Source organism: Nycticebus coucang, chromosome 7 (genome assembly GCF_027406575.1).
Source record: "Nycticebus coucang isolate mNycCou1 chromosome 7, mNycCou1.pri, whole genome shotgun sequence".
Lineage (NCBI taxonomy): Eukaryota > Metazoa > Chordata > Mammalia > Primates > Lorisidae > Nycticebus > Nycticebus coucang.
The window spans coordinates 48,073,408-48,089,734 of record NC_069786.1 but is presented as its reverse complement, the minus strand read 5'-3'; the positions used below and the strand labels follow the sequence as shown (position 1 = coordinate 48,089,734).

Sequence of the window (16,327 nt, the reverse complement as noted above, 5' to 3'; positions counted from 1 at the left end):
AAACGTTACGAATACAGGTAAGTGAAAAGGTGGAGCCTCTTGCTTACCTCTTCAGCCACCATTTGGCAACTATGTCTGCGATCATTAGCCAGCATACACAAATACACATATATAGACATCATTTGTAAAATAAAAAGGGATTCACTACTCTGCATCACCCAACAGTATATCACATGCCTCTTTCACTAACTATTAAGAGTATCCTATCACACAGATGTATGTAACTCACACCCTAAAGAAAGTACTGAAAACGAAAGCTCCCCTAAGGGTGACTTTTACTCACCTGTTTCATTTCTGCCTTAAAGGTATTTCTAATACCAATTATGTGATCTGTTTTTAGTTACCCAAATAGAAACAAACCTCCCTATACTCTACCACATCTGCTTCTGGGTTTCTCCCCTCAGTGCAGTGTATAATTTTACCACTGAGTTGCATCTTCTGGGACCACATCAATTTCAAATGCAAGCAAGCCAAGTTTTACTTACGTTACTGCATACTGTGCAAATGATAGATACTCCACTAGAACGTCAAGACCTTTGTTTTCTTCATTCAAAAACTCTCTGACCCATCTGTTCAGAAAAAAAAAAGATCATTGGAGAGGTTGCTCATATGACCTAAAGTGGAAAGAAAGTTTTGTTTTTCCACTGGACACATGCATTACCCAAAAGGAAATACAGAGGAAAGCCTAGCTTTGACACACAAAGTAGCAGCTTTTCAGATATGGTAATGAAGAAAATTATAACATTTAGATATAGGGCGGCGCCTGTGGCTCAGTGAGCAGGGCGCCGGCCCCATATACCGAGGGTGGTGGGTTCAAACCCAGCCCCGGCCAAACTGCAACAAAAAAATAGCCAGCATTGTGGCAGGCGCCTGTAGTCCCAGCTACTCAGGAGGCTGAGGCAAGAGACTCGCTTAAGCCCAGGAGTTAGAGGTTGCTGTGAGCTGTGTGACGCCACGGCACTCTACTGAAGGCAATAAAGTGAAACTCTGTCTCCACAAAAAAAAAATTAAATAAATAACATTTAGATATACAAGAATAAAGACTTCATCCACGCATTGCACTGCTCAGGAGACTTAAAGATAACCTGTGAGAAACTTTCTAAAACTCAAAAAAAAGACACTTGCTAAATGTACTCTTTCTACCCCAACTGATCCGCAGCCTGATTATTAACGGAGACAAAACCACATGGCAATGAGGCAAACTAGGGATTTGACAACGTAACCACTGAAATCTAGGCAGGATTCCAAATTCAAGTTCAACTGCCTGTTGGCGCACCACGCTACAGAAACCACGAGGACCAGCCAATGGAAGACCAGTGTTTACGGGCTTCTAGAAATTCAATAGGAATAATGACTTGCTTAATTTTTTCCATGAATGTTAAAACTTTTAAAAAGCTGCAGACACCATGTACCATCATCAAGGTTGACACATGACAAGGATTTGTTTTTTTTTAATTCACTTTTAAATAATTCCATTTGAATACTACTCAACAGTTCACTAAGAAAGATTACACAATTCTTCATAACTCCAATAAAGTAGTCAAACAGAATCTCTACATACTGAAGATAAATATCTTTTTTTTTCTCTTTGAAAAAGAGTCTCACTCCTTTGCCATGGGTAGAGTGCCGTGGCATCATCATAGCTCACAGCAACCTCAATCTGTTGGGCTCAGGAGATCCTCTTGCTTCAGCCTCCTGAGTAGCTGGGACTACAGGTGCCCACCACAATGCCTGGCTAGTTAAAGATAAATATCTTTACCCCATTTTTCAGATTTCCTCCAGTGCATTAATCTTCAAGGAACATGTGGTACTTGATTAAACCTTCCCTAAGCCTACAAATAATAAGCCAAAAGGTCAGCTCTGATTGAAATGACACATTTAAGGTACAATCTGTCAAATACATTCCAAAATGGTTGCTGGTACCATCATAGTTTATTGCAACCTCATACTCCTGGGCTCAATCTATCCTTCTGCCTCAGCCTCTCCAGTAGCTGGGACTGCAGGTGCCTGCCACAATGGCCCGGCTAATTTTTCCTGTTTTTATTTTTATTTATTTATTTTTTTTTTTTGAGACAAAGTCTTACTTTATCATCCTTGGTAAAGTGTCATAGTGTCATAGCTCATAGCAACCTCAAGATCTTGGGCTCAAGCAACCCTCTTGCTCCAGCCTCCCAAGGAGCTGGCACTATAAGTGCCTTGCACAGTGCCCAGCTAGTTTTTTAGAGATAGGGATCTTACTCAGGCCGATCTCAAAATCTTGGCCTCAAGCTATCCTCCCACCTTGGCACCTTGGCCTTCCAGAATGTTATGATTACAGGCACGAGCCACTGCAGATGCCCAGGATCTTTCTCTTAAAGAAGAAAAATCCTATGGACCCATGTACTTGTATTTTAAATTTGGTTATTCAGAGGTTTTTATTAAGTAATTTATTTTTTTAGAGACAGGGTTTCACTCTATCGTCTTGGCTGTAGTGTAATGGTGCTCACCGCTACCTCAAACTCCTGGGTTCAAGGGTCCTCTCACCTTAGCCACCCCACCCGCTTGTAGCTGGGGCTACAGGTACACATCACTACCCACAGCTTAATGTTTCTCTCTCTCTTTTTTTTTTAAAGAAACAGAGTCTCAAAAAGAAAAAAAAAAGAAACAGAGTCTCACTACTATGTTGTCCAAGCTGGTCTCAAACTCCTGGGCTTAAGTGATCCTTCTGCCTCAACCTCACAAGTAACCTCCTGAGCCGCTGTGATTACAGGTGTGAGCCATCATGATCAGATTCAAGTTTCTTCTTTGCTTTTTGTTTTATCTTCATGCTCATTCTTTCTTCTAGTCTTGTCATTCCCATGATGTAAACTCAGGTCTAAGGTAGTTCCAAGAGGCAACGTAGTGGGGAAGAGCAGAAAGCTTGCCTTCTATTTCCCCCCCCTTCTATTTCTCTGACAGTCAACGACAATACATATGTGATGAACATAGCTGTGTGTGAGCATGTAATATTTAATTTAGTTTAAAAGAAAGCCAGAGTAGCAACATTGCCAAAGAAAATACCACCTGGTAGGTCTAACAGAGTGGCTTTGTTATGAGATCTATACAACTCTAACAGGACTGGCTTCTGATTGAGGCTAAAGTTTCATTTCAAAACCACCACATACACAATCTCACAGCGTCCACTTCTGGATACTTTTTTTTTTGGATACTTATTTTTATTTGATTTATCTTAATGATTCTCTATGCTGCTGGGTCTCAGGAGACATTGATCATTTTTAAATGCTAGTAACCGGAAGCTTAGAAATACATAGTAGTCAAAGGAGTCAAAAGAATATTTTTTCTTTTTTTTTTTCTTTATGACTGGCAGACTTAAGAAAGGCTGGAAATCACTATCACAATCTGATCACTAGATGTGCTTTCGAGTCCAGCCCCTTAGTATCTTTTAAGCTTTTCCACTGGCCTGGCGTATGGGCGGTGATCGCATACTAAAATCAGTGGGTGTTTTCAATATGAAAAATAACCACAGGGGTCCAGATACTTCAGAGCAGTCACAGTTTCTCATATTCTATCTAAGTGGCTCATAAGACCACATCTGGAAGTTGAGAAAAACAGCCATTGTAGTTCCTTCTGGTTAATTTTCCAAACTTTGCCTCTGAAGATACAAACCATCTCCAGAATACATTCAATACCTGCCATTGTGTCAACACTGTCACATTCATCTCAGAAAGCTGAGCCACAAACTGGACAAGCAGCAAATGATACACTGATTTAAAATATATTATTTTTTTCCCTTTAAGTAGGAAATAGCCAAGTACAGCCAGAGCTATAGTTCTCTTACCATGCACATATTTTGATGCAAGGATAAAGAGTATTATTGGTTTCCCCTTCATCACTTCATCATCCTTATCAATGCCCCCATCTCTGCTCACTGACTTTGCAGTGAAGTACCTTAAAGATAATTTTCAAAGTGAAAGACAGGAGCCTGCCACTTACCTCCTCAAAAGTCACCTAGAATTTAACATGCCCTACCGTTAGCTTAATTTCATGCTGTTAATGTTTTTTTTCTAAGTTACAAGATCCTCCCTGGGTCTTTGATCTTGCCCTAACACCTCTGGGTGATTTAGGAAGAAATGAGATAAATCCTTTAGAGTTGGCTACCTTACCCTTTTTATCAAATGTTAACAGTTTAGCAAAGTCATTTCCATAATAAGAATATACGGCTTGTAAGAAAAAGGAGTCCTCACCCTTTCCTCTGTCATCCTGGTCCCCACCCTTCCCCCATTAAGGGGAAAAAATAGAGTTCAAAGGGATCTTCAACGGAAATCAAAGAAGTAGGGAAAGGAAATAGGTAAAGATGAAAAACGATAACTTTCAAAGCAGTATCTTGAATCTAAAGGCATTAGAAGAAACTGGAGCCTCATTTTTCAGATTTATGCAAATGATCATACAATGGCTATAGGATCTATTTACAGTTCCCGTAGCAAATTATTTCCATTTTCACCTCTGGGCATGCTACACACACATTTTTATATGTTGCCAATAGGCAAATAGTTTTGAATTGGGTAATTATAAGCTTTGGAAAGTAGAATTATTTCTGACTCTGACAGCATGTGTAACTTCCTGAGTGCCTACAGATCCAATGTAATTACCATATGTTGTAAATTTGAAGGTAGGCAAATTCTAAATCAGATGTTTAGGAGCTGGAAAAGACAGGGACAATGAAAAATAGCTCTGGAAAAGCTGGATTCAAAGAAGGCGTGTCAGTGCAAATGCCAATAGTTGTTGTTTTATTATGGACGGGTCACAGCTTTATTTCAAAGTTTTTTTCTTTCTGCCTCCCCAAATCTGAGAACTTCATTGTCCTCATATGAAAAATTAATTCTTAAAGGAATTTCTCATTTTTCATTTTTAAGATCAAGCAAAGAAGCCCAAAGATACACAAGACAAAGAGACAGAGAATTCCCTTTGCCTGTCTCCTTTAGAGGAAGGACTTAGAGACAAAGAGTGGGAACCAAAGTTGCTGAAAAATCATGAAAAGCAAGAGGAAAGAAGTATCACACAGCTGTAACGTTACTCATCGAATCTACTGTTAGGCAGGGCCGTAAATTGGTTCTCAAAGTGCCCCACGCCCCACTAGGGGTCCCTGAAACCCTCTCATGGCATCTGTGAGATTAAACCATTTTCATAAAAATACTAAGAGGTTGGTTGTTTACATCATCTTGACACTGACATTTATGATGCAAAAGAAATACTGGACAAAACTGCTGCCACCAAATAATATACTATTTATTGTATTTTTCACCCCACGCACTCAGGGGAACAGGGAGAAACTAGCTTTATTTTTTAGAGAAAGAGTCTCACTTCATCACCCTCTGTAGAGTGCCCTGGCATCACAGCAACCTCTTGGGCTCATGCCATTCTCTTGCCTCTGCCTCCCAAGAGTAGCTGGGCCTACAGGTGCCCGCCACAACAGCTGGTTATTTTCAGAGATGGAGGTCTCGCCTTGCTCAGGCTGGTCTCAAACCTGTAAGCTCAGCCAATCCACCTGCCTCGGCCTCCCAGAGTGCTAGGATTACAGGCGTGAGCTACCACGCCCAGCCGAGAAGCCAGTTTTAGTTAAGAATGCCCTTAATTTCATCTCAACATAAGATTCCTGGCAATAAAAAATTAAATGAAATTTAAAAAAAAAATTCCCTTCATTAAGCATTAGAAATAATAATTTTTTTTTATTTAGAGACAAGGTGTCATTATGTTACTCAACCTGGAGTGGCATGATCACAACTCATATAAACTTAAATTCTGGGCTCAAGTGATCTTCCTGCCTCAGCCTCCCAAGTAGCTGGGACTACAGATACCTGCCACCACATCTGACAAATTTATTGATTTTATTAAAGCTTGCTCCTTGAGTACATACCCTTTTAATTTTCAGTGTGACAAAATGGGAAGCTGACATAAAGCACTTCTGTTGCCAACCCAAGTATCATGTTCATGTGCAGTTGTTTGAGTTGCAAGCAAAACTAGTCATTTTTTCAGGTAATGTCAACTTACACGTAAAAATGACCGTCAAACTATGGTAAGTGTGGAGTATCTGGTAGGCATTTGCTCTAACATGAATGAAGTGAGCCTATCATTTCAGGGAAATCAACAGTATTTATTGTCAATGGCAAACGGAGCTACCAGACAAAAACAAGAATTTTGAAAAATTTATATTCACCACCATCAGTTTGAAAGCTTCCCAATACTTAAGGAATACTCTGATTAATAAAATGACATATTTCAACATTTGAAAGATCACAATGACTTTTAGTGAAATAATATTTTCCAAATGACCAATGTATGAATGATGTTAAAAAAATCATACCACAAGATCACATGTGGGTAAAAAGACCCAAAGTATAAGAAAGCAAAGTGGATTTTAATCTAACAGAACACCAAAAGTTCATTGATATGGTTTCAGACTCTACATTACAACTATCTTTAAGAATGAATTACCATTTGTTGAATTTTGGTATACCATCCAAAAAGACACTACCCCTAACGGTCTGAAAAGACCATTTAAAACCTCCTTTCTCTAAGTGTGCATATGTGTACCGGCAGATTTTCTTCATGTCCATCAGCCAAAACGACATGATCACAACAAAGTAAATGCAAATGGGAGAAGCCAGCTGCCGTCAATATCCAGACACTAAAGAGATTTGCAAAAATGTAAGACAGTGCTATTTCTGTCACTAATTTTTTTGCTTTAGAAAATAGTTATTTTTCATGAAACATGTTACATTAATTTATAATATGTTGCATTTATGCTAATATTACATTTATTTATATATTTACTATTAAATGTTAAATTTTATTATATACATTTGGAATTTATCAATTTTAATTTCTAATATGGTAAACATGAATTTCACGTTTCAACCCAAATAAAAGCTTACTGGGATTCAAAAATAACTAATGAATACAAAAGGTTCCTGACACTAAAAAAAAATTCAGAACTACTGGTTTAGAACAAGCTTTAGATCTAAGCACATCTACATTCAAATCTAAGGCTTTAAAGATGTGTGAACTTGCTCTCTCTCCCCTCCTCTCTCTGTCTCTCTCAGTCTCTGTCTCTCCCCCCTTTCCTCTCTCTCTCTTTTCTCCCCTCTCTCTCTCTTCTTTTCTCTCCTCCTTGGTGCTCCTCTGCAGCATCCCTCCCTCGCCTATAAAAACCTTTCCTACAAGCCTTAGTGGTCTGTGAGATCTTTGCCGGTGGAGTGCCCCACCTTTCACCTTAATTACTGAGTTTTTGGTTCCCCCTTAAATTCTGTACTTGAGGTGAATGCCTTATTTGCTTTCGGTGGATGTTAATCCTAGCCCTGGTTTTAAAATAAACTTGTAAATAAATAAGTCAATAAATAACTTTATTAATTAAAAAAAAAAAAAGATGTGTGAACTTGGTAGTTGACCTTCAGTATCCTCATCTATAAAATGGGAGTCCAGAGGTAAAAAGCAACAATAGAAATATTTTTGCAAAAAAAAAACACATTTAAAGTGCCTAACAGAGTGCTTCATAAATGACAAAACGGTTATGATCTTGATGACTTCCCAAAAAAGCCCCTCTAGGAATAAATTAATCATAGGGTAGTCTGATACCCACACACACACATGCATACATCTTAAAGCAGCCTTGGTCACTCTCCTGTTTTCCGGCTCTTGGCCTGGCCCAGCCAGCGCTGACTCACAAAGCAGCCTGTCAGTAAGCAGTTCCTGCGTTCCTTCCCTTTTCTATAAGCCTCCTCCCACCTTGCCCACTTGCTTGACACATTCCTCCTTCAATCTCAGGCCCATTCTCTCAACTCCCCAAAGACAGAAAGTGAAATGAGGATGTTTCCAAACTTTTGAGTTTTGCGCTCAGAATGAAAATAATTTTCCATCATTATAGGCAGTTGTACAACAATAAATTACCTGCAAGGAGAAGACAAACCACACCTCAGTTACACAAAATAAATCTGGTTAGTGTCTATATAGCTCACCCTCATGACCACTTGAATCCTATCACCCTGACATCCAAAGATCATGACAGCTGCCCACCCACACTGCACAGCCAGTGGCTTGTAACGGTGCATGGTTCGTATCAAGGGTATTGCAAGTCATTTCAAGAGTTCAGATAAGTCATAATCCAATTCTTCTCAATTATTACAGTCCTAAGAGTAACTGAATAGGATTATTTCTAGCCCGATTCTTATTTCAATTTGACTCAAAGAAAATTAATTTTCCTTCTCGGAAGACTGCTCCATTTGTAGATTTTTAGGCTTATATCAAAACTCAGAACAAACCCTTCACTTGACAAAGCTGCAGCTTAGAATGTTATCTCAGTAATGCCCGAGACTTTAACTTTGAAATGCAAGCATATGCCAAGAATAATTTTTCTAAAGGAAAACTAGATTTTAAATGTAATTCCTCCTTTTAATTTCTGAGATCAAAATCTCCTAGGTTGGAGTCATATTAGAAAGAGATGATGACTCTCTCTGCCTTAGGGAATTCCTTAGGGATGTATACATAGTATTGCTGAATTATGGGACGATATTATTTGCAGCAAGCATAACAAATAGCTATCATATATACATGTCACATATATATCATATGAGTAACTACCATGTATCAGATTTGATATAGTTCTTTTTTGTAGATCAGAAGTTAACTCAGATCACATAGTAAATACAGCTTATCTGTATTTATCTAACTTATCTAAGGTCAAATAACTAAAAAGGAGCATGGCAAAAATGGGCACTAAATTATCTATTATAGTAGCTAAAAGAATGCAATAAAGTATTTAGTATCTGAGAATTTCTCACTGTAGTAATTGATTGTCTTCATCATTATTAAGTAATTCTTCAAAAGATTTCCCAATCAAATGAGGGCAGGTCAGTTAGTTTATATAGTGAAGGAAGAGTCCAGTTCAGGTTTGGGTTTTCAGGGCAAGCAAAATAGGTCACAATCTTGGTTGCACACGACCAGACAATACATCTCCATGAATTTACTGCTAAAGCCAGAGCTTTCATAGCATCTCACATAGGTAGTAGGTAAAGGGAAACTGCAGCTGGTGAAGAAGAAAGAAACCTAAGAATCTTTCAACAGGCCTACGGTTTCCTAAACAAGAATCCACTCCAATTGCTTACAGATTCTACTGGCTTCAACCCAACAAGGGCTCTTCCACTCAGCCAACTTTGTATTGGAAACGATCATCTTGCTTTGGTATTTGATGGTCAATTTCACATTAGTTCAGCAATACTTGAAGAAATGCTTTTTGACAACTTGTAGAAATTCTGGCTGCAGCTCATTCCACCATTTTCAGTCAAGAAGTATCACAGGCCTCTTAGGATTGGACCATACTAAACAAAATCCAGTTCCTGATCCATAAATATTGGAAAGTATCTGAATTTCCTAAATTTGGATGCCCAATTGCATTAAACTACCACCGCCTTCACCTGCAACAGACAAGTCTCATTGCTTTGATCCCCAAACCCTGGCTTATCTTACTTCCTTTCAGGGAAAGAGCTGCCAGAGTGAGCTATGTAAGGAAAAGAACAGAGCGTCTGGAGCCAAAGCACCTGGCTCTATAGCTGCCAACTACGTCAGGGTGCAATTCACTCACTTTCCTTAGTCCTTAACTCTTTCAATCTGTATCAAATGAAGAATTAAGTAATTCTTAATTTCTCTTCCCATTCAAAAATCATGGTTCTATAATTCATTGTTCTATAGACCAATTTCTGGGACAAAGGCTAGAATCACTTCCTTTCCTGACTTCTCCATTTTCAAGGGGATAAACCTACAGGTTATCCTTTAGGCAGGAAACGAACATTCTCATTCAAGCTTCACTTATAAACTCCACTAGTATTTTCATAATTTAAAAAAGCTTATTCTGAAATAACCGTGCTAATTAACCATTTGAATGGCTTACACCAGTCATAGTATGAAGTAGAAATAAACTTAATAATTTAAGCAAAGTGATGTCATTTAAGAGGGTTCTTGAATAATGTTTCATTATAACAATGATAAGAAAATAATTGGTTTGCAATATGTCATTTCTCTTAATGTCAGAGGTTTTAAGAACCTATTGATGACATAAAGTGGCAACTTACTGTATTTTACAGGCTTCTCTATAAAATTGAAGTGTTATATACATATGAAAATTTATTTTCAACGGATCTACAAGGAATCACCGGGGGAAATTAAGAGAAAATCTATAATCCTTTCTTCATAAACCAAAGAATCAAAAGCAAAAGGGATTAAATAACTTGCTCAGTGTTAAACAGGTACTTTGGGCAGAACACTACAAAATAGGATGCCTGGTATCTGTCTGCCTAGGAGATAAGCCATCTCATCTTAGGATACTGTACAATTATGATCCCCAGGGAGAAGGGAGATTACATAAAGTAGTACTCGCCTGAGGCAAAGTAACCATGTTGTTGCCTGAAAGAAACTCTCAGAAATGCTTAGTGGAGAGATTCCCTAGACTTTATTATCCCAAAGTGGATTTACACTTCATGGTCCTAAAATTTTGAGATGTATGAAAAAGAGACTCAGAATATGTCTGAGTGCAATGAGGTGAACCAGGTGACATTACTCCAGTGTCCATCCCCTTCTGGCCAGAAATTCCAGTGAATTGAAGAAAGGAATATTAAGCAGCCTCAATTAACCAGCTTGGAGAACTAAGTGAAGGCTTAGAGATATTCCGGGATCTGGGTCTACATCTAACACTGGGGTTCCTAATTTGCCAAAGGATTGTTATGCGCACATGAAACCAAGCACTTACCATGAAATGCCCATATTTACTGCACCCAAGGAATGAAATAAAGAGCCATGACATATACTCCAAGTCAAGGGCTGCATCTGTCCTCCTACTGATTCTTGTATAGCAAACATTCCAAATACTAACTTTGGTCTTAACTTACAATGAATAATAAGGAAGTTCAATTCTTGGATGATTCACTCACTTTGTAACATGGCCACAAGTCCTAGAGCTAAATATTAAAGGGGCATACTCACCCAATGTGGTTAGTTCTTAAAGAAATTTCCAGTTCTCTTAGCACTTGTGTAGATTCTTGAACACGCCGTCTGAACTTCTAAAATTCAAGAACATAATCTCACAAAACATATTTTAGCAACTGCTATAACTGCAGCTTTCTTGTAATAAATTTAACATAATATGAAAAACAGCTTCACTTCTAAAAAAGTGAGGGCTTTCCTCACTTTTTTTTTTTCTTGGAAACACATCAATTTTTCTCACCATGAAAATAAGCTAATGAGAAAGGACTAGAAAAATTACTTATTTTCTGTAGTAAAATATCTTTGAGTAGATTTTATTTCCCTAGCCCATATATACAACAATATTCACTGATATACCTATGAGTCAGAGATTCCAAGAGCCCCACCAACCTCCATGATTCATTAGGTGGACTCAGGTTTTAGCATACGATCATACCCCTGACTATGAGGTATCAGAAAAAAAGACTACAAAGCAAAATTGGCAAAGAAAAAAAGTGCATGGGGTAAAAGGCAGAGGAGTCGTCGCAAATGACAATATGCTCGTAAGAGACTCAGTGACCAGGGTTTTTACTGGAACGGGTCTCACAAGCACTCTGGGCTTAGCACATCCCAAAATGCCAGACTCCCAGAAGGAAAGGCGCTATTTGGCATAAACCATGATGTTTTCATAAATAGTTTAGGCACAGTGAGCCATTCGTACCAGGGAATAGTGGGAACCTTCCTAAAATACAAATTCCCAGGTTCTAGCCAAGGGCCAAGCATGAAGCCGGCCTTTCTAAGGATAGCAGTCTCAAGCCTGCTATGTTCATTTTTTTTCTGCATCACCTAACAGTCCAAAAACAAGCATTCAGAGTGTTACCTCTGCCCTGGGTCCTCACTCGGAAGTTCCCTCCTTTGGTGCACACTCCCATCCCCCTGGCATGGAATGTTCCTCCTCCTTCCCTTGCCTATTAAAATCCCACCTCTTCTTCAGATCCTCTTTTTTTAATGAATCACCTCTGCACACATTTCTCTATCCTTTTGATTCTAAATAATCGACAGATAGCACTGTACATCAGTTCTTTGGAACACCTTTGCTTAGAGAAATATTTATTTACAGTGACTACAGTCTCAGGCCACTCTGGAAGAAGGAAATTTGAAGTGCAACAACTCCTAAGCAGAGTTCCAGGCTATCTGTACCACAGACCAGACCTGAGCTACCTTTACGTTGCACTGTTCACAGAAGCAAGCTTTGAGAATTCCGGCTCAGGGTACGAAGGACCCTTCTCTTCAACTGCAATGGACACAGAGTTACCCATGGCTTGGGAGAAAAAGTTGTCCAAAGACAGGAAGTAAAAAAAGGAGGCTGGAAATCAGGAAAACAGAACGTGGGCTGGCGAGAGCCATGCACAGGCCTAGGACCCAGTGGCCCAGTGAAGACCTGGCATGCTGCTCACCAGAGGCGGCTTCCCTCACTCTCTTCTCCTGTTCTGAAAGCCCTTTGTTTCCCCACCAATTACTTCTCACCAGGGCCTGTCAGAAGTACATAGTTTCACAGTTTCTCTCTAACTGTCATTCTCAGAATACACTAAAAGACCTTGTCAGGTCTTCAGAATCAGACATGGTAAGATATAAAAAATTAAAATATCCCCAATGCAATGACAAAAAGAGAGGCACTGTCCTCTGCTGTCACAAAAAACCTAAGAAATGGTGGTGTCATCAGTACTTAGAAGGGCATCCAAACCCAGAGTTTCCTGGATCGTGGTCCAACAATGAAGATGCTCTGTGCAGTACGGCACGTGAAGGGGAGTCGTGCAGAATGGGTGCTAAAGGTTTTCTCCTTTAAACTCTTCCCTTGGAAATAAAAATTAGAAATAGAGACGTGTTGATTGGCAGGGCAGGCAGCTCTATAGCTGGGATATGGAAGGGAAGAAAAAGGAGACAGGGCGGTGCCTGTGGCTCAAAGGAGTAGGGCGCCGGCCCCATATGCCGGAGGTGGTGGGTTCAAGCCCAGCTCTGGCCAAAAACTGCAAAAAAAAAGAAAAAGAAAAAGGAGACAAAGACCTCTAGATCTTTGGTCACACAGCCGAGGCAACCATTTCCAGGCAGGCTGGCTGCTCCAAAGTGGCCACTCCCATGTCAGAGTCCTAAGTTTTAGGCTGTGTTCCCGGTGGCTGTTAGAAAGGAATTCAGCCCTGCACAGTGCTGACTCGTCCCCCGTAGACTTTGCCTCTGCTCCCCTAACTCTGCCTCCGACCTCATCAGGGAAAGGTCATCCCAAGGGCACCCAGCCTAGCACTGAGAACAAAGTGGGCCATAAAAGACGATCAGCTAAAGGGACATGTATCAAAACCAGGAAGCTAAATCAGAACACCGTGAGGTAACAGTAAGGAGGACAGCTGACATTTGTCACACACAGACTGTGCCAGGAGCCACACTTCCAAGCCTGCCTCAGAGCTGAGGGGAACCAAACTGCCTACGTTCCTGTATCATATCATCTTGGGAATGGCTCATTCTCTTGGCTGGACTCTGGACTACCGGGACTTCTTGCAATCCACTCCTCTAACACAGACACAATGAGGGCTAACACTTCGCATGTCTAACATGCAGCCAGAAGGCTTCAAGGCACTTCAAAGAGAAGTCACATGTCTGTGGGGACCCGCAAATAAAGGCAGGTAGGATCCATTAGCAGTCAGTACCATTCTCCTGTCCTCCCTCCCTGTGGGAGGAGGGCTCAGGGCCAGCCCAGGGAGGCAGCTGAGCTCTGCATGCGCCACACAACAGATTTCTGTTCACAACTGTGGCGCCAGCAAAGGCCCAGACTCCTTTCTTCATGCCAGACGTGAGCACATCTTCTCCAGGCACAGACTAACAACCGCCTGGTATTAAATAAGCAGGCTGGTTTGGACAGTTCTGGTCATGGTGATATCTAATTTAGGCTCTTCCTTCCCTGCCCTAAAGGGTTTTATTTAAAAATATTTAGAAGAAAATCTAAATAGAATAAGCTTAGGGAATTTTTTTTCCTAAAAGACCAAATTAAGTATCTCCTATTCAATTTGAACAAAAGATTACTGAATAAAATACTTGAGGACTCCGAGCAAAGTTAAAGGAAGACTACTCAGCCTAAACTGGCTGGCTAAAACATAAAGCCCTGATTTGCAATCTTTTTTCCCCTCCACCATACTATAGCTGAGAACTTTAAGCTTATTTTAACTGCAAGCCCAACATTATTCCAAACAAGTCTCCTTTTTTCCAGGTTTTGAGCATTACAATTATGTTGTGTGGGACGTTTCATTTCCTACCGCCAGCTCCTGACAGAATCTTACTCAAGCAGGAGTGGTTAATCCAACATACATTTGATTTCCCCCCTGAAATCAGTGAGTGATTTCAAAGAGGCAGCACAGACCAAACAAGGCCATTAAGGTGATCACACATGGTGGAGGGCAGACTATCAGAAAAGAAGGCCCCAGACGCCTTTTGTCCTGTTCCCCTTTATTAAGCTATTTCAGAGGAAATAAAACACTTTCTGAGAAGTTTGTTGTTTTGTTTTCCTTTGTTTTCTTTGCCTTAACCCAGAAATAACTGATCTACAAGAGAATCAGAATATGCCAGGAGGAGGCCCACCTCCTTCCTTCCAAACAGCCTGCTCCTTAAGGAATTGGGGGCAGAGAGTCTAGGAAGCACTCTCTAAAAGTTTGCCTATTTTCTCCTTTCCTTTCAGAATTGAAAAACGTGGCGCTAATTGTTTTGGAATGGCACAAACTCTGCAAGGGGAGGTCTCAGTTTTGTGCAGAGACACTCACTGGAATTTCTGTCATCCTCAGCCTGGGGTAAACATCAGCGTCCAAGGCTCGGGCCTGAGCCATCGAGCCTAAAGGTTACAAGTTTGGGGATTCAGAAGACCTTTAGCAATCTGTTCTAAAATAGAATTGTGCTGCCCCTCCTGTGAAGAAAGAACAGGAAACACCTGTTATGGTGGGATGTGGTGCGTTTGTGTGTATAGATGTGACTTCCGTGACAACCTTCTTTTAATCTGATGAAACTAAGGCTGTTCTATCCCTTAGGGAAGGAGACAAGAGAGAAACTAATAAGAATTTAGCAGGGGGTGGCCTGACAATAGATCTTTTTTAAAAATCTGTATGCTATATATATGAAGAGAGAATTATGATGCTACTTTGACAGGTTCATTCTTAGGAGTCAAGGCTGTGTCACACTGAAGTCACAGCATATAGCCAGCAATGAAGGTCTGCCATTATTCCCGGATTTTATTTCCCCCAATCTACACATAAACCATAGGACAAAGGCCCAGGAAACTTCCAGAATGAAATAACAGCTATTCTCCTTAGCTGGACATTTTGTAATTTGTAGAGGGAGGAGGGAGGGGAAGTTAGAGTAGAAGATAATGGTGGGGAAAAAATTTTTTTCTTAAACGCAAGAGCCAAGAACCCTGGAGATGATGGTTAACCAGGAAAAGTATGCCTTTCTTTGCTCATGAGTCACACACCAAAACAACAGAGGGAATTCAGGAGTTATAGAATGGAAAAGGTCAATGGAAAAACAAGTGCCATCTGGGGCAGTGCCCCTTCACCCATGTTGGGTGAGGACATCTCTGCCCTGAGACATCCCAGGGCCAACCAGGCTCGCAGGGCTGTGCCAGGCTACACGCCTTACCACGAGACATCAGCTTAAACCAATTGTGTGGTTGCACAAAGCAGGGCTTGTCTGTATGAGGAGAGAGTCTGTGGAATCAGCTATTCTCTGCTTACCTTCTTGGGGCCGGGGCCGGGCCAGGGTGGGGAGGGGGGGCTGCTAAAAGCATCAACACAGGATGTGAGTACACAGCTGGGATGACAAAGCCCCAGTGATTTTTCAAGGTCTCTGGAAATGCACCAAGGCATGAAAGACAAGTATTCCCTTTGCAAGGCCTGCTTTTGTAGTGGCCTAAACACCCCTAGACTGGACTCACTGCCTCCCTGTGTCACTGGAAATTGCAGCAGCTTAATAACCATCAGAGGTACGTGACTTCCATCTTGGGAAAGTACTTTTAAACATCTCCTCAAGTAAGGAGGGTAGTATTTTTCTTTGTCTTCTCCTGTTGTAGGTCTCCAAGGGTTGTGTTCTTGGAGCTTCCGGCAGTTGCTCTAACGCAGAGGAAGGAAGGTCTCTTCCAACGCAGGAGGATTCGCAGGCTGGTGAGGAAGCAACAGCAAAGAGTGGAAACAAACCCGTCTTACCTTCCTGGTTACCGCTGGATCCAGATAGCCTTTGAGCTTTTGAATGTATGTATGGGGAGGATTTTTCACCTGGAATCGCTCCTGCAGGAAGCACAAAAGTAAAAAGC

At 40.6% G+C, this 16,327-nt stretch overlaps 1 protein-coding gene across 8 annotated transcripts in view; it reads right to left on the bottom strand.

Annotated features, from left to right (window-relative positions):
* The window catches only part of FMNL2 (formin like 2), a 335,482-nt gene that overhangs the window by 96,716 nt on the left and 222,439 nt on the right, over positions 1-16,327 (bottom strand). For all 8 annotated transcript variants that reach the window (XM_053598242.1, XM_053598239.1, XM_053598238.1 and 5 more), the window contains exons 3-5: positions 16,221-16,301; positions 11,008-11,084; positions 486-569 (exon numbers count right to left, since the gene is read on the bottom strand). In XM_053598242.1, the coding sequence (XP_053454217.1) occupies positions 486-569; positions 11,008-11,084; positions 16,221-16,301 (242 nt within the window). The remainder of the gene's footprint in view (positions 1-485; positions 570-11,007; positions 11,085-16,220; positions 16,302-16,327) is intronic.